This window comes from Hydra viridissima, unplaced genomic scaffold, assembly GCF_058129835.1.
Source record: "Hydra viridissima isolate aposymbiotic clone 2 unplaced genomic scaffold, HvirCarnegie_v1 scaffold_2, whole genome shotgun sequence".
Classification (NCBI taxonomy): Eukaryota; Metazoa; Cnidaria; class Hydrozoa; order Anthoathecata; family Hydridae; genus Hydra; species Hydra viridissima.
The window spans coordinates 19,421,466-19,442,500 of NW_028324301.1; the positions used below are offsets into that span (position 1 = coordinate 19,421,466).

The 21,035-nt window shown below is 28.0% G+C and overlaps 3 protein-coding genes across 14 annotated transcripts; 1 reads left to right on the forward strand and 2 right to left on the reverse strand.

The window, feature by feature from the left end:
• Positions 1-62: 62 nt before the first annotated feature.
• Positions 63-5,262, forward strand: LOC145196402 (guanine nucleotide-exchange factor SEC12-like). The gene is made up of 9 exons (XM_090077865.1): positions 63-251; positions 2,927-3,113; positions 3,622-3,755; positions 3,857-3,943; positions 4,091-4,215; positions 4,397-4,567; positions 4,661-4,733; positions 4,850-5,006; positions 5,119-5,262. Exons 1-9 carry the CDS (start codon positions 129-131, stop codon positions 5,208-5,210), a joined length of 1,149 nt encoding a protein of 382 aa, XP_089933991.1. The 5' UTR covers positions 63-128; the 3' UTR covers positions 5,211-5,262.
• A 1,565-nt stretch (positions 5,263-6,827) lies between these two features.
• On the reverse strand, positions 6,828-7,912 carry LOC145194598 (uncharacterized). The gene is made up of 3 exons (XM_090077866.1): positions 7,700-7,912; positions 7,300-7,501; positions 6,828-7,060 (listed from the first exon to the last, which is right to left on the reverse strand). The coding sequence occupies exons 1-3, from the start codon at positions 7,836-7,838 to the stop codon at positions 7,006-7,008; spliced, it is 396 nt and encodes a 131-aa protein (XP_089933992.1). The 5' UTR covers positions 7,839-7,912; the 3' UTR covers positions 6,828-7,005.
• Positions 7,913-9,241: 1,329 nt separating this feature from the next.
• LOC145196331 (uncharacterized) lies at positions 9,242-16,152 on the reverse strand. Of its 12 annotated transcripts, XM_090079285.1 has the most exons (13): positions 14,849-14,960; positions 14,448-14,665; positions 13,101-14,289; positions 11,393-11,871; positions 11,164-11,293; positions 10,918-11,076; positions 10,692-10,747; positions 10,517-10,604; positions 10,349-10,407; positions 10,149-10,241; positions 9,908-10,027; positions 9,694-9,791; positions 9,242-9,600 (listed from the first exon to the last, which is right to left on the reverse strand). In XM_090079285.1, exons 2-13 carry the CDS (start codon positions 14,499-14,501, stop codon positions 9,303-9,305), a joined length of 2,823 nt encoding a protein of 940 aa, XP_089935411.1. In that variant the 5' UTR covers positions 14,502-14,665; positions 14,849-14,960; the 3' UTR covers positions 9,242-9,302. The 12 variants fall into 12 exon arrangements, with proteins under 12 accessions (XP_089935411.1, XP_079929691.2, XP_079929697.2 ...); XM_080073565.2 differs by lacking the exons at positions 14,448-14,665; positions 14,849-14,960 and adding an exon at positions 15,987-16,152; XM_080073571.2 differs by lacking the exons at positions 14,448-14,665; positions 14,849-14,960 and adding an exon at positions 15,987-16,148 and having other exon boundaries at positions 9,908-10,003.
• Between the last annotated feature and the right edge of the window lie 4,883 nt (positions 16,153-21,035).

Genomic DNA, 21,035 nt, shown 5'->3' on the forward strand with positions numbered 1-21,035 from the left:
CTGTGCTTTGTTTGTTTTTATTTCAATTTTTTTTACTACTGTTATTATTGTTAAATCTGTATTATTAGTTAAAAAAAAAAAAAAAAAAAAAAAAAAAAAACAACAACAACAACACCTTTTAATGATAAATGGCAACGTACAATTTGGATAAAACAAGCTTTCCCCTTTATGCCCTTCAATCAATAAATGATGAGCTGTTTATTACTTGTGGTGGAGGTGGTGCAGCTAAAACTGGAGTAATAAATGCAATAGTAGGTTTCAACATTATTGTTTTTTTATCTTAACAATTGTATATATACATTTTTTTGAAATGCTTAGAGTTAAAATTTGGCTCAGGATTAGTCCTAACTTAACCTTAAGTCTTGCCCTTAACTTAAATATAAAAAAAACTTAGCCTGTGATTATGCAATTAAAAGACTAAACTTAACATTTACTGAATAAGCACTTAATTATGTAGTACATTATTTATATCTGTTGCTAGCTTAACAGCACACTTAGCACAGATATTGGTGACTCTCATGTATGGTATTTTTTTGCTTGACATAGGGATAGTAGGAAGGTCATGTAGTTGGGTATGTAAGAAAAAATCCATTAGTTTTAAGAACAGTGAAGAAAATCATTGATCTTTCTGTGTAAAACAGGAGTCTTTAGCTGAAATTTTTTTACTAATTTTGTAATAATCTTTGTGAGATTTTTCATTGGTAATATCTTTGGTAATCATAGGCTCTTCTAAACAAAGTCAAAAATTAAAGTATAGCAAATCTTCATTCTAATATCGCGTCTTTAATTTTTAAAATTCCAATACTTACCAATAAATAAATGAATATCTTATATCACAAAATGTGTTACATGTTTATCTACATATTAGAGAAAAGGTTGAGTGTTTTTACTCCATTAAAAAATGTTCTTTTAACTAATCTGTTCTTTAAATTAATCAATTTATTTTGTATTTATGCCAATAATTTCGCTTTATAAAAGTATAAGATCTCCTTTAGTTGGATTAAGACTATTACTGGGGGTAATAAGATTTCTAAGTTTAATGTAATAGCTATTAATATTAGGATTTAAATCATACCCAATCTTCAAATAGTTTTTTATTTGTGAGACTTCGAAGTTGATCTTAAGAATGCAAGTAAAAGAAGATGTCACAGTTACAAAAACTAGTGTGATAGTTGTTTGAGTATTTTCACTTTTTTTTATACATTATAACAGCTAGATTTTGTTTAAAAATCCGAAATTCTAAAATTCATCCTAAATCTTTTATACTCTTTTCTGCTTTAAAGCATTATAATTTAGTATTTAAAATACAAGAGCAATTTTTTTTTGTTCTACAATAAAAAATGTGTTTACAATCAAATAGTATAAATTAAAAATCCATGTAAAAAAATTGCAAAAAGAAAAAATTTGGAAACAAATAAAAAAATGATAATAATATTTTTCAAATACATGGTCGCCTGTCTGCACTCCTCTAAACCTGCTCCTGATTATTCAGTTATGCAGATTCACCAGCATCTTGTTAAATGTGCTTCAAACTATTAATTGCCTCTACTTTATCTTTCAAAAATATTCCCTAATAAATTTTGAAAATTTTTATGTCATATTTGAAAAAGTATATATACTATTTAGTTCTTTATAACAAATAAATAGAAAGACTTTCAGCCATATATTCTCTGCACTACAGTTCTAGGATTTTTTTTCAGCTTTATCTATTTTTGTATGTTTTTAAACAACTTGTTTCTTGTTCTAAAATCAGCTTTAATGTTTAAAGAAAAGTTGAAAGTTATCTTAAATTAATCAATTAAGTTTGTTAGTCACAAAATTTAATTGTTGCTATTTGTTAATCTTAAGTAATTTTGTAAGGAAATAGGGTAGGTAACCAAGAAAGTACATAATGATGATGGATGTTTTTACTAAAATTTGTTTAACTAAATAATTAAAAAAGCATTAAAGTGGATAGTATATTTGAAAAGATCTGCTTTCTCATGGAATGAATTTCAGAGCTTAAAGTTGATTATACTCTTACAAAGCTGAATATAGAATAATAGTTTATATTGATGTATGCTAAGGGAAGATACTTTAAAAAAGATTAAAGAAAATTTTTTTATAAACTATTCATAAGCAGTGCAGTTTTTGTAAGAGTTTGTTACAGGTGGAACAGAAATTTACTAGATTGACTTATAGATATTATGTTCTCTGCATTGTTCCAATCTACAGTTGTTGGAAAAATAAAACTGTGTTTTTATACAGTTGTTAGTCTTTTGTCCAATAAAAACCATTACAAGGTTTTTCATAAAAAGCTTGTAATTTGATCAAGCAGAGTTGATTTCATCTTGGTAAAAAAGTTGTGATGTTATTTGTTAAGTATCAGTGTTTTATTTTTTATTAACAATAATAAAGTATAAACTTTTATATGTAAAATATTTGGTTTGATAAATTTATATATAAGAATAGAAATTTATAAAACCAAAATATTTGTGGTTTAAAAAGTTCTATTTCAATAAACTTCAGAAAATTCAATTTATTTTAACAGACTTTAAGAGACTCAAATTTTAATAGAAGTTTGTATTTTTTTTTTTTTTGTTATTCTTTATTAATGGAAAATGCAAGTGCTGATGTTTAGTATTAATTCAAAATCTGATTTTTAAAGCAGACATTTTGAAAATTTGTTAAAAAGACCACCTTGCTTTGTAAGAAACAAGAAACTAAATTTAAAATTCATGCTTATATGTATAAGCATTTTTTACACTGGCTCTATGATTACTACAGATTTTATACTCTTAGTTGTGAATTATCTTTTAATATTCATTATTATAGCAGGTATAAAGTGTTTTTTTTTAAATACAAATTTAAATTTTTTTTTTTTTTCTTATAAGAAACTTTTGTCTAAGAATAAATCTAAGAATAAATTTTTCGCTTTATAAATTAGAAAATATACAAGTTAGAACGAGATGGTAGTTTATTTAAAGCTAGTATACTTCATGAAGAAAGTTGTGGTTCTCGTGCTCCAATGAACTTATGCTTGAATTTTAACTGTAATGTGGTAGCTGTGGGAATGGATCATTTATGTCAGATATATTCTTTAAAAAAGGATAAAGATAAGTTTTTTTTAAAAGGTATTAAGTTTTTGAAATATTTTTTAGACTTTATTTGCATTCAGCATGGCAATTATTTTTTCAATAAGGACTTTTTAAATAAGATTGTATTTATTCAACAAAATGACTCCATCAGTCTTACCACAGCATGGTTGTCAAAAGTTGAATATGAGCTTGATATTATGGCCCAAGAAAACCATTTTGGGGATGATAGGCCTAAACCCATTTGACACTTGGGCATAAGTCCAAAATCTGGTTATACCAATCAAGGAAAGAAAATGTAATTTTGATTTTTCCAATAAAATCAACTTATTACAAAAGAGAAATTTTAATAGCTTTTTTAAATACTTTTTCATGTAACTAAAACTGAAATTTATGTCAAGAAATCTTTTTACAATCAATTACAAAGTGGGGATTGATGGTGGAGGAGATTTATAAAAGTTATAGGACATAAGATTTATAAGTTTTTAAAAAATAGATTAAACTTCTTTTTTAATTTTTGATTAAATATGAAAAATCTATTTTTTAGAGAAAACTTCAGTTAAGATAGCGGAAGAGGCTTCTGGTGATGATAACGAAGAATATCAAACCGCTGTTTCTTACACACCAGATAATAAATACATAATAACAGGTTCTAGTTGTGGTTCATGTAAAATTTTTGAGGCAAGATTTTTCAATGTTATGTTTTATATGAATATTTCCAGATGCTTCAAAATTAGTAATCAACCTAACAATCTAATAACTGTATTTATCTATAACTTTAGTATCCTTCATTAAAGATGAAGTTTGATATAAAAAAAGCACATTCAAATGAAATTGATGATTTAGATGTTCATCCGAATTCCAAATATGTGAGACTATTGGATTGTATTTTATCATAAAGAAATTTTTTTTGCTACCTCATTGTGTTTTTACATAAGCTATTGATTTTTAATTTCTTAATATTAATTGCATAATTATTATAATTTTTTTGTCTGTTTGTTTTTTTTTGCATTCAGTTTGTTAGTGTTTCTAAAGATCATAGTGCAATTTTGTGGAAGTTGGAGGATGGGAAAAAAGAGTTAGAATTGCCATTTTCGTTAGCAAAGAAAGATGAAGATTTGTACAGGTTTAGAAATTGCAGGTATAGTGAATAATTTCTTCCTGTAATTATGTAGCTATGTGTGAGTTTTTCCAGTTGCATGATTGAAGTATTAGATTTGTAACATAATGATTCCTTGATAAATTATTAGGTTTTATATGTCTTATATCTCTTAAGCAAAGCATTTGTGTTTCTAATAAGCACAGATCTTTGATTTGTTTAGATTTTCGGAAAATTTAGATAATAAAAAAGTTTACTTATTTTCCACCCACATACCAAGAAGAAGTTCAAAGTTAAAGCCTGCAAATTGCATTGTAAAATGGGACACACACAAATGGATCCCAGAACAGGTAGTTCAAGTAAAGAATCATACATTATCAGCATTGGCTGTGAGGTAAATGCATGCAAAGTTTTTAGGTATAACTTACCAATTTTTTTTAACCTTTGATGTTTTGAATACTTTGCAAGACTTTTTTTTATTTTGCAGTTCTAACGGGCGATATGTTGGTGTTGGAACAGCAGATGGTTCAATTCTTGTCTATATATCATGGAATATGACTGTAACTTGACTTTTTAATTTACTTTTCATACATTTTTATGATCTTGCATATTTATGCATCTTTTTTGTTTATTTTTTATTGTCTATAACTTATGCTTAATCAATTTTATTTCTTAGCATTTAAAAACAATTCATAGAGTTCATGATAGTTTTCTAACAGGGCTATCTTTTATACCTGATAATAAAATACTTTGTGAAGATATGAAGCAAGACGCTGCTTTACTCAGTTGTTCAATCGATAATAAATGTCAAGTAACTTTAATACCGAAGAGAAGTAATTTAAAATTATTTCATGCTAATCTAATGTAAACCTAATAATTATAGAATCTTGCTTTAGTATGCACGTCATTTTCTGTTGAAAATATTATATGACTCACTTTTTTTAGGGGAGTTTCCGATATATATGATCCTGATCGCTATGGTATTGATACTGTACGCTACTTTTAATTGTATAGCTTATTTTGACCTAGAATTTTAATACTATTTTTTAATAAAAAAAAATACTTTGAAAATATCTTCATCTTGGAAAACTAATTTTATATTTTGCTTTCTTGCTATTTTTTCAAGTTTATTATCATTAAACTAATCATTAATTTTTTTTTTTTTTTGATACACATGTCTTCGCTGATTTTCAGGAGAAAAACTTGACTCAGTTAATGCTATCTTCAACATATTGAACTCTCCCAGAATAATAGAAACTAGCGAGTAAATATGCAATATTTTGTCTAAGAGAGTAGAAATTAACTTTAAGTAAAAAAAAAAAAAAATCTCCTTGACAATTCAGGATGCGCCCCCCTGCTATTCTTGACACAAATGTGGGGGCGATCATACCACGCACATGTTGAGAATAAGTAAATCTTTTCAATTAACGATATTTAAATTATTTTTGTATTAAAAAAGTTTCGAATCGTTTGACAGTACTTTACTTTTTTTTTTTTGTTGGACAAACCTGTAGATATTTTTATTAGGTACGTTTGGATGTGCGTAGTGGGTTTTATAGAGTGTTAGAGTTAATTTGGACCAAGAGCACATTTAACAGATTAACAAAGAATTTTGTTTTTTAAATACCTTTGTTTTTAAAATTCATGGGATTTACTCTTATGCATGTATGCATACATAAATACATACGTGTGTGGTGGATTTTTTTTTAAGTTTGGAAGTTACCTAAATGTTCGCGGATAGATACCAAATCCGCAAAAAATGGTTTCCCGCGAAAAATATTTTCTTTCAGTAATTCGCAAGAAAAAAAATCCTAATTTGCTAAGTCCTTGCGGTACGATCTGTAAAATTTCTGAAATAAAAGTAAAAGTTTCTGCTTCAATTTTTTATATAGGATTTTCCAGTGCGTTTTTTTATACGCTTTTGATAAAACCCAATTCTACTTATGTTTGAACGTCGCATCATTTTTATTAAGAATCTCTCCCTTTAAGAAGCCTTGACTATAGCGAAACTCATTACCTCCATACTAAATGCTTACGAACAAATACACAAATTACGAAAAAAATATTTAAGCCGGATCGTTTTCTAATAAATTTTCATTGTTCCAATTTCTATAACACCGGAAAACACACCTTTAGCTAACTATGGCTCGAGGGTTGCTATTAGTTATTTTTGGGTCTTTGATGTTATAATTTTTATCTATCACGCGTCATGCTTTTATTGTACAATAAATTAATAAATCAATGCTCAGAACCGTGATGCTCAATAAAATAAGTAGTCATCAAACGACTCTGAAATTTTGAAAGCGCTTATAGTCTTTTTTTATTATTAATATTATTTTGTTTTACTTCTATCCGGCTAAAATGCCGAAGCGAAGGGTTGGATATTGGACGCTTGCATACATCACCCTGCTTAACTTCTTAGCAACAGATAGTCTGTCATCCCGACGGATCTGCTTTGAGAAATTCTAGGCTATTAAAAACGAACGAAAAACTCTTATCGTTCTTTTTTTTATATTTTACGATTATCGTTTTAATCACTCACGTAACTTAACGATGCTAGTGGGAAACTCATCAAAATGACTATTAAGAAAGTGAATATTTTACTTAGGGTGCAGCACAAAAAAATGAAAACTGCTAAGTAAAAACTCCATCAGTTGTGTAAAATTCGCAAATAGTTATTCGCAGGAAATATAATGCGTATGTACTAAAAAACAATCATCCTTCATGTGAGTTGTAACATGTTGCTTCACTGAGCCTAATTTAATATGAAGAGGATCTCTACTAGTGGTTGGTTTTTGACATTTTTTTCTCCAACAGCATAATTCTGATTGGTCATGTTTTCTGCTCGTAAATCTTGTCATCAGGTAGCGGAAAACTTGGCGAAAGACTATAGAAAAAACATGGACATTATATTTAGTAAAGAGCTTAGGTATATTTTCCTGGTGTACCTTTCATAAAGCTTTTTTTTTTAAAAAAAAAAAAACACCGTAAAAATTCGTAATTTGCGTGTTTTACAATATCATTTTCAGCTGAGCAATTCAGTTTAATTCACTTTTCCTCGTTAAACAAGAGATAGTGATTTTAAACAATGAATGCTAAATTTTTTTTATGGAAATCTCTAATTACAGAGCGTAGGTATCCCAAGTCGTCGTTGTTTTGGAGAATGAAGTTTCATTTGTCCAATAGTTATCTGAAAACAATAAACACATCTTAATGCTACCACGAAAGTAAGCAGCTGAGAAGCATTTTAAATCTTTCAAGCATGTAAATACGCAAGCATCAGAATCGGCTGTTTCCGGAGATTCTATAAACTGCTGATAGGCTTCTCCTATTAATTTGAAAAATTCGATTTAGTTATTATTTGGTAGATAATTGATATACAATATTACATATCCTTGATCCTTCATTAAACAATATTTAGAAGAGTGAAATAATTTTAAAAAAATGTATTAGAATTTTAAAAATATATATTTAGCAGGTTAAACAACCTCAATATATACAATAAAAAACTTCTCTCTAAATTTACCTTGCGGAAGCACTCCGGATATCATAATTACATCAGATGCCGCATCTGTTATTTCGTCAGTTCTTCGATAAAATGATATTTGCGCTACAAATAATGAAGCAATCACAAAAAAAGTACACGAGAAGAGGTATACTTTCATCCTTTTCAATCTAAAATTTGTAAACTATGACATTATTCGTAAATGTTGCTATGTTTTAAATCAATACTGAATGTCGAAAGGAAGTATCTTATGAATGTTTTACAAAACTATGGTATGAATGTTTTACAAAACTATGGTATGAATGTTTTACAAAACTATGGTTATTAATCGAACTCTGTATTCTCTATTTTTAACTTTCAAAGAAAATTTTTGGAAATTTTTTTTAATTGTGTTAACACCAACAACATTATTGTTATATTAAAAACCTTACAATAATTGCTGTGCAAAATTAAAATGCGAGACTCCAAAAAGTGACTCAAGATAAAAAAAAATCGCTTCATTGTGACTGCTCTTAAAACTAAAAAACCTTTATTACTGTATTCTCTTAATAGAACCGCTGAATTAATTCAATATCTAAAGAGAATAATATTTAAAACAGATCTGAATTATATTTCAAAATAGCGAAGAAAGAAGCGTGTATTTTTAAAATATTTGTCAAAAAGGCAGGTAACTTTTATTGAATATTCTTCAAAAAAGTCTATTGAAGTTCAAATTTAAATTAAGATGAAAATTCGAGTAAGATCAGGAGGTATGAAAATTAACCAAATGTTAAAGAATGCGCAACTTATGCTATCATATTTTTCAACTACGAGATCTTCGTCAAGGTTTTTACCAGCCAAACTTTATAGTAACTTCTTGTTTCCCAGACTCGAAAGGTTTTAATTTCTTACTCTGAAAGTTTCTGCATGTATTCTTTGGTTCAATAATTGTTCAACTACTTTCTTATACTTGTTTTTAGAAGCTCAGTACCATCTTATTATGTAACTCTTCGGGTACCTTTGTATAAAAAATTTTAATTTCCGAAATCTTGACGTTAAAAAAAGTATTTTAGAAAATATACTTGAAAGAACTTCCTTCATTTACCCTTTCATGTTCAGGCGTGGATCTAAGGGGTAATATAAGGGGTCATATAGTTTAAACTTAACGGCAGCCACGTTAGTTTTGGGTTTTTTCGCTTAAAGAACATCCTTAAAATTTTAAACTTGTCTGCCGTAATTTACGAATTTTGGCTATAGAAATTCCTGCCATGGCCACAACAATTCTTATTATACATTACCGACGTTTTAATCGATCAATAAATGCTGTGAAAAAATATTAAAATATCGATTTTTTATCGAAATTTTAATTTAAAAAATAACGTTTGGCCACACAGTTATAAATTCCTGGATCCGCGCCTGCTGTTCATACGTCCCCGTCCCCATCATTTTCAGTTTTATCAACCATCAAATTCATTTTGTTATTTTTGAAGTTTTAAACAATTCGGTTAAATTATTTATTAACTGATTAATTTACAAAAAGATTGCTTGCTCTGAGGAAACTTCGAAAGAAAAAACACTTCAAAATATTGGCTGGAAATATTTAAGATACCTAAATCTAAAAATAAAAACAAAGTTTTAATTGTTTTCACTTTTTAAAACTAGAAAGATCGTAAAGTGAATTTCTTTTAGGACGTTTGTTGATATCTTTTTGGGAGAAAGTAGATGCTCTGGTAGGAGTTATTGTTGAAAATGATGCAGAGTTCTTAAGAAATACTGGTGAATCTTCTTCTTCTACAGCTTCAAAAATGTTTGGTGAGCTATAGCTGAGATCTGAGTTTGAAGCGCGCCACATGAGTTCCTCATTTTCCATAGATAATCGAGATACTTTGCGGTGTTCTTGCTCAAATTTTTCTAATAAAGCGTCTCTTTCAAAAGATATACTTCTAAAATAAAATAAAAATAAAAAGGAATAAGTTTCTAAAATAATGGTATAAATGATAAATAAACTAGAAATTAAAAATTACAAAAAGTGTTACTTTTCCAAAACAGCTTTCTGTTTTAACGTTTCTTTCAAAGATTGATTTTCTTGATCAACCAAATCAAACTTTACTTGAAGTTCGTAATATTGCTCAACCTTTATATATATAGATATATATCTCTACATATAGTTATATTGAATTTTAAATCCCAAACTTTTTTTTTGTTACATTTTTATTTATAAAATAAACAAAAAAAATTATTTAAATAAACCTTTCTCTGTAAATCCATGTTTTTAAGGCGAAGAGATTTTAGCTCTTCTGTTTTTAGTTCAAGAACAGCTTTTAGACTATCAAGCTCAGCAGGTAACTGTTTATAAGGAATAATTAATGCCTTAAAAGCAAAGAAAAATATATCACGATTTATTTTACCTAAAAATGATATTCAAAATAAACTTTTTTAAAACAAATATAAAGATAATATTAAATTTAAAAAAAAAAAGCGAACTTAAAACCTGCATTGCTGAATCCTTTTCAGTGTCTTTTGTTATTTGTGCTAGTCGGTTTTGCAATACTATATTTTCTTGTTTTAAGTTGAACACTTTTACCTGACACCAAGTAAATAAAAGTACAACGATAGAGAACAACGTGTTAGTACTAATTTTACAAAAAGTAGAGTTTTATAGTAATATAACTGACTACATGCAAACCCTACCTCTAAGTCTTTAACTTCAATACCATGCTTAGCCTTAAGAGAATTTTCATTGGACCTCACTATAAAAGATTTAAAAAATCTATGACTATAAATGCAACAAAAAAAAAAAAAATGACAACAAAATAAAAACAAGAATATAAATATTCTTATCAAAAACAGATTATATACGGTCATCAGTTTTCTGCTTCAAAATAATGCTTTCTCTCTCTTTTAACGTGTCTATTTCATTCTTATAAAACTCTTTCAGCCGGCGAATCTAAATAAGAGATAATAATTAAAAATAAAATTTAACAGTAAGGAATCTCGATAAAGTTTTTATCAAAATGTATCTTTTCAAGATTACCTCAATTTCGTAATTCAGTTTTAATTTTTCAACTTGCCTATGAAGCTCTTCGTTTGCTAAAAAAAGTTTATTTAGAACAAATTCAGTTGCGAATATAGCATTTATAAAAAAAAATTCCATTAATATCTTAAATTATAGTTAATTTAACTTGTTTAAAAAAAAGTAAAAGTGAACGGGACCTTAACTTTTAGAAAAAATATACACGCTCACAGAAAATGAATTAAACCTGTTTGAACTTGCTTTTCTGTTTGTACTTGGTGCGCTGACGTTAAATTGGCCATTTTTTCACCGTATTCCTTATGCAAATTAAGTATCTCTGACTCATGCTCAGCTTCCAACAACAGCCGAGAATTCTGTAACTCGTTCGACTTTGCTTTTTCTTTTGCTGAAATAAAAAGTTGCAGGAAATTTATTACTTGTAACTCAGATGAAATGTTAAAAATAGTTAACAATATTCGGGGTCTTTGCGTACCTAACATATTATTCATCTCATTAATCCTTTCCTCTTGCTTCCTTTTACAACCTTCATATTCTTCATTCTTTTTCAGCAAAAAATTCTTTTCATCTAAACATTCTTTCAATTTGGTTTTCACACGGTCATTCTAAAAATAGTGATACTAAATAAACTCAACCAAATACCTCCACACTTTTGCTTATTCTCATAATAAGATGTTTTGGATTAATATTTGAGAAAGTTTTACCTGTACGATATAGTACTGAAATGCAATACTCAATCCGACAAAACTTTGATTTGATTTTTCGCAAAGAATTTTATTAGCGTCAATTTTACTACGTAACGTTGCAATGACGTCATTTTTCGTTGCAATTTGAGCGCTAAGATCACTTTGAACACTTCCCTGCTTTATTAGGTGACTACTGTTCAACGACACTTCAAGTTGATTGATTCTCTCATTCCGTTCTTTCAATTGATTTTGAAGGTTATCGATTAACTCATCAATTTTTGATTTTTTTTCTCTACTATCCGAAGATAAATTTTGTTTGGTAGCGATCTTTGATGTTTTCCCCTTCTTCTCCGTAGCTTTCCCATCATGAATATTTTTTGTAACATCCGTAGCATGACGTGAAGAAGAGTTATTGGTTTTTAATTTAGCTGGTTCATTACAATCCGCTTGAATAAGAACATTGGCATTGCTCATGACAAGTGCAGCATCATTTTCTCCTGTGCAACAAAATATTAAGAATACAATACTATTTATTTTAGGTTAAATAATAGATCAAGTTTAAAGATCTTTTAAGTTTGATTAGATTTACTAGTCTAGCGTTTAGAAATAAAATGCTATAATAGAGAATTTTTTAAGACGAATGTAATTTTGACAGATGAATTGATTCACTGTACATAAACAACTTTCAGCGTACATTTAAAGCAATTGGTCTTGCTCAACCAAAAACTTTTCAAAGCATTTTAAAGCATAATGCTCTTAACCGAGTATTTTTCAGCACGTACTTGTAACAAAAGAAGTTCTTTTAAAGAAATGTAGGTGCTGAGTAGAATTTTCTCTGTATTAAACTTTAAACTCGATTTGAGTTTCATTAAAAAAATTGCCGTACTTTTTTTATAAGATTGTCGATAACAACATATTTTTCCGAAGAGCTTGTAAGCCATACCACTTGTCTCTCATTTAAGTTTTCTATAAAATGGCAATGGGTGATTATCTACTCTAAATACGAGATGGATTTTTTAATTGTGACATAATTCAATTTAAATTTTTGACAGTGATAAAATCTGTGGAATTCAGATTAAAAAAAAAATCCAAAAGTTTTTATCTAAGAAGAATGTGAGTGATTCCCTTTTTAAAAAATATAATCTTTTTTTTTTTTTGGCACATCAAGGTTAATGATCGCTTCAAATTTTGAGCAAGTACGAGCGAAGAGGTTTTTAACTCTCAAATGTTAAAATACAATTGGCGAGATTGCTTTGACAAATGTTGACAAAAACTTTCAAAATTAGCAAACAAATATACCAAACAGAAGTGGTCAAATTAACTCACCAATAAAAAATGCATTCATTCCTAATGCTTTTCCGACCGATCTAATTTTTTTCATATTTCGGCGTTTTAGTCGATCAATAAAATTTCTCCTTTCACTCATTCTTATCACGCTTTACTCTTTTTTCAAATCTCACCAAATTAAAATCCGATGCAGAAGTGATGCCCAAAAACGATTAAGTTTTTACTTGATAAATTTGCATGCGCTAGGCAGGTGCAGTTCATATTTTGAAACATTTTGATTCACAAATCATCATGATTCAAAAAACCTTGAATCATGATTTAAATAGCGTCAATTTTTTTAGTCTCTATTAAATACATCAAATACTCTTGCTTCAGTTTGTTATATTAAATGGTGAATAAGAAACGGTAAACTTAAAAACGGTAAATAAAAAAACAATACCTTCAGTTTTTGATGGTTGCACGGTTTCTACTTTAGTGCTTTTCACAACTGGTTTAGAAAACTGTTTAGAGAAATATGATTTGCCTAAAAGAATACTTCCTCTTTCTGCTTTTTGCTTGCTTTGAGACCTTTGTTCTTTAGAAGAAGAGATTTCGGTAGAGTTTGTTAATTTTTCAGTTGTAGAAGTTTTTCTATCAACTGGTTTGTAATCAACCTCGTCACTTTTCGGAGTGGAAACTTTGCGAGGTATTTTTGACGATATTGAATCACTTCTCTTAAAACTATTCTTGTTGTTAAAATGATCTTCAGTTTGTGAGTTTTCGACAGACAATTCGTTCATAATATTAAACTTTCCTTCGATAAATTTCTCCAATTTCTCTCTATCAAAGTTCTCAATGCCGGAAATTTCAATTGAATGGTTTGGAGAGTGGTTTTTATTGTTCATTAAGAATTCTTCTTGATATTTCAACTGATCTTCATCCAGTTCATCGAACGAGCCAACAAATATTGCTTTTTTGGGGGCGGGAGTAATATAGGAAGAAACTACAACGTTTCCATAGTTATTCTTTACAACTTCGTTATTATTTTTAGGTGTGCTTGATTCTAACGGGATGCTCTGAAGAGGAGATCCAATGCCTGAATCACTACTGCTCTGTGACGTTGGATTTGAGGAATCTTTTAAAGCATCCAATTTTAAGTTAAAGTTTAGCACATGATTCCTGTTTGACTCTGTATTTTTTTCTTTACTTCGCGATGAAAAACCTCTTAAGGCAATCATCATGTTTTTGTCATCACCAAGATCATCCACACTTACCGATTCTGTGTTCAATATATTACCCTCAGAAACATTAGGTGTACTTTCGGTATACTTAGGCACGATTTTTACTTTTTGCAAGCGAATAAAAATTCCGTGGTTTTCAGCACATTCGAAGTATTTGCAGCCCTTAACAGTGCCGTTGTTTTTACCGTTACTCTCTTCAATTTCGACTCCACACCAGACTCCAGTGCTAAAATCAGTTTTTCCAATATAACGCACTGTTCCACTGACACGCTTTTTATCGTATAAAAACGTTATTTCATCGCCTACTTGAACATCTTCTGGCTTTGAGCGTTTTCTAGGGTTTCGTAGACGCTGCACGAACTTAGATGAAGTTAGAGAAAGTGCACTTCCGTGGTGAACTGTTGATCTCTAAAAAGAGCATAGTGATTTCACATTTATGACGACGATGATGGAAACGAAACTAAAAACCGAAAACTACAAATTAAATTTTTATTTTTATAAACTGATCGAGTCAAATAACGTGTATCTATAAAAACAACAACAACAAAAAAAACACTTAGACTTACTTCTTTGTGAAACGTTTCTCTCAGGTTTTTTAGAGAGAAAAACGAACGCGACATTATTTACTCGTTCTTTATTTTAGATTTATTGCGTTTTTTAGCAATCTATTTGCATAACCCTTCCATCATAAGAAGATATGGTTTTTAATTGTTCGAACGATGGAGTATTTTAATTTCATTTCATTGATTTCAAGTAAATCCAGAACAAAACAGTGGAATTAACTCTTAATAGAAAAAACATCTTTAAACGTGTAATAATTTACATACAGAATTTAATTGTTTCCATCTCAACTGAACTAAGAGATGTTTTACTCTATCATTCACCCTCTACCTTTGCTGCTATACACTCTATTTAAAGATTCTGTGAGATTTTTTGCAAAATATAATAGTTTTAATTATCTTCTTACCATTTTTAATTACAAAATATTATTAGGAACTTGCAACATAATAAGAAAATTTAGATTTTTTTTATAAATTGGTCGGTTTGTGACGTCTGCGTTTAGGAACTTGAAAAATGCTGTTTACATGTCTAAAAATGCAAACGCATGCGCTTCTCGTTTGTTGTTTTATCTCGTCTCGTTTACTGATGCTTTACAATCTTTGAATAATCGGACACAAAGCAAAAATTATTTTAATTGAAACTTTAACTGCTGCGTTGCTTATAGATGTCGTAAACGCGGCATGTTTTTTTTAAAAAAGGTATACCATTTTGGCATTTAGTACCGCTCATCGGTCACTTACGTTAACTAAATTCTTAAATTAGATATTTAAAACTTTAGTGCAATTTTTGCATATTGAGTTATATGTTTATTTTTCTGAGAAATTGATCAACTTATCATGGCTTTCTGGTAAAATTTAAAACTCTTTTTAAAAACGTCTTTTTTTAAAATAATCTTTTCTTAATTTGGATATTGAACCAATAGTCGAAGTTATCAAGACAATGGTTTTCAAAAATTTTGCATTTTTATTATTACACAAGGAAACGATAAAAAAAAAAGGTTGTTTTCTAGCATGATGGCAAAACAGTTGATGTTTTGGTTAACAACATAAACAATTTCCCAGGAGAATATACTAGCAGTTAAAAGGAATGTTATTAGCAGTTAAAAAAGCTCAAATTATTTCGATGCATGACTGCATTTAAACTTTTAAGACTGCCTTGAAAAAAATTTTTTTTAAGAAAAAAAATGCCAATAACAATAAAGTATTTTAATAACATAAGTATTTTATATTTGTCTGGAAAAAAAAATCAAAGAAAAAAACAGCTGATTTTCTTTAAAGTTTCATAAAAATCTTATAACTAGAACCATTATTTATTATGTTTGTAGCATTTTTATAGCTTCAAAAGCATATGAAAGAAAAAAGCTTATAACTTAACCTTTAAAAATCGATAAACTTAGACTTACCTGACTACAAAACATTGACTTACATAATCAGCAAGAGTGTGTTAATAAATTAGGTTAAATATCTGTAAATAAACTAACTACTCTAATGAATTAAGGAAATAAGGTAATAGTATAGGAAGTATTTATGATTATAAAAAATTACCTTCGCGGCAAATATCGGTGTCTTTTCAGAGTTGCTGGTAAAGTTAGAGGCTTCAATAGTCATTCTGTTTGCTATTTATTATAATTTCAAGTTATAAAAACACGATATCAGATTTAAGAAGTAGTGCTAACAATAACATTCAGCATAAAAACCATTGAGCAAGTTCTATGTACTCAACTGATATAATTATCTTAATTATGCTGTTAGGTATTGTTTTACTAACCAATAGAATAAGTCTATTCTTTTAATTTTTGTTTGAATCTTTTAATCAATTTTTACAAAATAAATATATTTACAAACCCTTTTATTGTATAATAGTTGTTTTATGTAGATAAACTATGGTAACATTATTTGCTTTTTTAAAAAGATTTTTTTTATAACAACAAACAAAAAATTTATTCTAATGTAAGTAGGTTGAAGCGAAAACCCAGGATAAAAACGGGAGCAACTATTTATGGCTGCGTTTTTGGGAGAACTTGTTTTTTCTAAACTTGAATTGATCAATACATTTTTTTCACATCAGAATACATTTAGAAGTTTATTCTAAACTAACTTATGAAGAATAAAAACTAACTTACACAGAATAAAAACTAACTTACACAGAATAAAAACTAGCACATGATCAATCTTCTTAATAAAAATTTAAGGTTCATAGCGAAAGCATTTCAGAGAGGAAGTAATACAATTGCATCACGTTGCAAGTGGGAAAAGTAATACAATTAAACCACGTTGCAAGTGAAAGAAGTAATCTAATTACATCACGTTGCAAGTGAAAGAAGTAATATAATTACATCACGTTGCAAGTGGGAAAAGTAATACAATTGCATCAAGTTGCAAGTGAGAAAAGTTGCTTTAACAATGTTTGGTAATCAATTTACTTTGATCTACTATTATAAAAAAAATCCAGCAAGCTATTTGTTTATAACATTTCAATTTTTCTTAACAATTTACTTAAATTGTTAACGATAAAATGTTTTGTTCACATTAACAGTATACTAACTTTTTTACTTTTTTTTTCAAAACTGATGAACTGAATAAAAAAATTAATTGTTCAGGTCATCAAACCATATGATAGAGGAGGAAAAATCAAACTCGGAAACTATTAGGAAAGCATGCATGGGAAGTAATTTATGCATTACAAAGCTTCAAAACAAATTGGTCTAAGAGTTTAGATTTTGTAGGAACAGGATGACATTTTTCCCACCTGCAAGAACTTTATTAAAGAGCTCAGTTTACTTCTATTTTCTCCAGACTTAGAAAGCAACATCAAAGCTACTTGTGCACAATTTTTACATTAAGTTTTTTTTTTTTCAAAAAGGCCGTCTTTCTAATCAGGATTTTATCAAAATCTTCTTAATCATAATCTATTTTTGGATTTTTTTGATAATCTATTTTTCTAACAATGTAGTTAAGTAATAATACTTAATAGTAAATGTATTTTTCTAACAATGTAGTTAAGTAATAATACCTAATAGTAAATATATTATAGAGTAGAATAATTATCCAATGATTTTTATTTTCATGCTTTATAATGTTGAAAGTTTTTTAAATTTTAATGAAGAATGAAGAAGAAAGCTGGAACCATTGGGCACGTAAGAAAATTATTAGTTTTTAAAAAAAACGATATTTTGGGCAGATTTAATTGACTTTCAACTTTTTACAATTTCAAATAACTTATAATAAATATCTCCTTAATGAGTATACGTCGCACTATAATGAAATCCAATTCTTTTTTTATGACAAATTTATAAGTTTTGAAATTAAAGAAAAGTTTCTTTAGCCAAAATATATCAAGTTTAATATTTATATAAAAGTATGTAAATGAATTTAATTTTCCGTTAGCTAACATAATGTATAGTATAATAGATTGGTATGTATTTTCTCTTACAAATTTAAATAGTCTGTTTTTGACTTTTTTTTATAAAATATTTTAAATATAGTTTTATAATAGATGTTTTTGACTTTTTTTTTATAAAATATTTTAAATAATAGTTTTACTGAAGATGTCTAGTACAACAAGTTGTAATATACAAAAAAAACTAGTTTACACCTGAACAAAGATAATTCATTTAGTTGTAATTGTATTCAAAACAAAAGTTAGTAAAAGATTTTATCTACGAATCAATAGGTAATCACATAGTTTCAATCAATCATATAGTTTCATCATCTTGTTTTTACATATTTTTCTCATTCTTTTCTTTTATATAATTTTTTTTTTTTTTTTCTTTTTTTGTTAAAGAAATTTTTTCAACTAGATTTTTATCTTAAATAATAAAATAGAAATTTCTTTACAGGTTTTGAATTATTCTCTCCCGTTCTTCCAACGTAATTACGGTACCCCTTTTTCCTCTAAAAAATCTAATTTCCAAAAAAAAATTATTGCATGTTTTAAGTCCTTTTTTTTTTTCATTTTATAGGAATTTTTAATTAAACTCCTGATTTTATGTTTAACAACCAAAAATAAAAAAAAATAAACCGAAAATTTGTCAGGCCAATCGAAAGATCATTTATTTTTAGATTGGTTAAATAGGAGGATAGTAGCAATTGAAAAAAAAAAAAACAAATGGTGTTAAATAGTCAAATTGTTATTGGTTTTAATTATTTTTAACTTTACTCGTTTTTGTTAATTGACGCTGGGTTCTCTTTTTTTCTTTTTTTTTTTTCAAAATACTTTAAAGAATTTCTATTACCTTCTTTAGGGAATTTAATACCGGAAGGAAAATCAAAAAAGGATATTTCAGCATTATAGAAGCATAATACCGGAATAATTGTATTAAAACCGGTATTCAAAGAAAATGTTTACATTTATTATTAAAAAAAGAAAATGTTTACATTTATTATTACTTTTTCCATTTTCATGTTTTTGTTTTTCATTTGAAAAACAAAAACATGAAAATGGAAAAAGTTTTTTAAAAAAATGCTCCCTCCATCCGAAAATTAAGGTATACAATTGGATTTTTTTCCCTTTTTGAAAATACGATACACATTAAATAATTTAAAGGTTTTATTTAAGAAATAAATGAAAATTGTCCAATTGAATATAAAGTTTTACAAATAATATTCATATAAATCCTACGCTTAAATTATGCTTACTAGGTTCCCCTATATCTGTCATGTTCCCTTATATCTGTCAAAAACCTCCACGCCCGAGATAACTCGGACAAACTTTTCTTGCAGAAAAGAACCTGATAAAATAAATAGGATTTTGGTATGAAGAATGAAACCTGTAATTTTTACAGGGTGTCACACAGGGGTCGGCAAACCTTTTTTTTTTTTAACAACTTTTTTATTTTAACAGATTAAATGCCAACAAATCAGCTAAACCAATATTTTTTTTATTAACTGGGACTTAAGTGAAGAGTTACGTATAAAAATACTTTAGTCTAATAATGATGTTGCTGACTCGATTGCTTCCAGGGTACAAGACACTGTTGATTATATTAGTTGGTTGTTAGTTGAATCGAATGGACCTACCATCTTTTGATTATTCTGCTAGCATATCTTTATCATCATCAAAAATATCTTATTGCACATAAGTCATTTTATGCTTGTAACCTTTTTAGGAAATATTGATTTTGTTGCTAAAATTATGCTTTCCAAAACCATTTTCTTGTGTTCTTTTGAAGTAATAGACTCAAAAGAACACAAGAAAATATTTTTTGTTACCAACGTTCCTTTAGGTCTTTTTTTGGAACTAGTTCTTAATAAACGAACCACCAGATACCAATTTTTCTATCAAAGCATTGTTTTTTAAGATTCATATGATCGTAGCGTGCATGGGCAACAGCTGACATAAACATTACTTTGGCAATAAAGCGCTTTCTTTTACTTTACTTTGCTCCGTTAAATATGGCCTAAAGAAGACAATTTGCGTTTAAAACTAGTACTACGTTTAAAAACATCAAAAAGTGTTGACTTTGGGATGCAGCTAAACTGCGAATTAATCTACAACGATTTAAAAAAACAATCTTCATTTTTGTTTACTTTCTTGAATAATCCTTACGCTTTCTTCTGCATTTTTCTCCTTTTTTTAAAAAAAAACATTTTCATCTACTTGATAGAATTTTTATCTCTAATTTCATTAAAGTATTCCCTTAAAAAAACAAAGAGCATCCATAGTTATGTTTTCATTCTGCATGTATCAATGATATATTATATATACTAGATGTCTAACTTGCGGGATTTTATTGGACGAAAAGTGAGGCCGCTTTTTTTGTTTACAAATTGAATCCGCCATTTGTAATAAGGGCAAAAACTATATCCGCCATTTGTAATAAGGGCAAAAACTATATCCGACGTGTGAAATAAAAGTTAAAAATGCACGTTTTTGCCCGAATTAGAAATGGCTCCCACGGCTTCACATTTCGGATCGAAGTTAGACATCTAGTATATATAATATATCATTGGCATGTATTTGTTTAAAATTGGACCGGCAACAGAAAAAGCCATTTTAGATTGTGGTACACCCACCTTAAATATCGGGAAAAAAAATTTTTTTTTGAATTTTGTTTTAAACATTGAAGTACAAAGTCCATATTATATTTTTACTATGTGCTTTAAAAGTAAAAAAAAAAATACAATTATTGTCGTTAATGCAATTTCTTACTCGTCAGCAACTCCATAACAACGCTTGGAGTTGCTAAGGGATAAAAAACTTTTTCTTTTAAAATTTTTTTTTTTGACGTGATTTTTAAGACTTTCAAATTTTACTGTTTTTCTCAGGAAAACGTAAATATCTTCAGTTTTATTAAAGCTTTTGTTTTCAGATTTTCACAGTATGTTTATTAATATATCTACCAGGGCTGGAACTAAAATTTTAAAATTTAAAAAACTAAATAAAGTTAGTTTAAATGTAGTTTGAATGAACCGTTAAAAGATCATAAAACTGTTGAAGATATTTTCCTTACAAACTTTCATTTTCAAATCATTTCCTTTTTTAGGCATTTTATTATATCTTCAGCACGTTCTGGTCGCTTCCCGACAACTTTATTGTTCATTTGTGTACAAATGGTTTTGTATAATTCTTTTTTCTTTAATTTCTCAGAATTA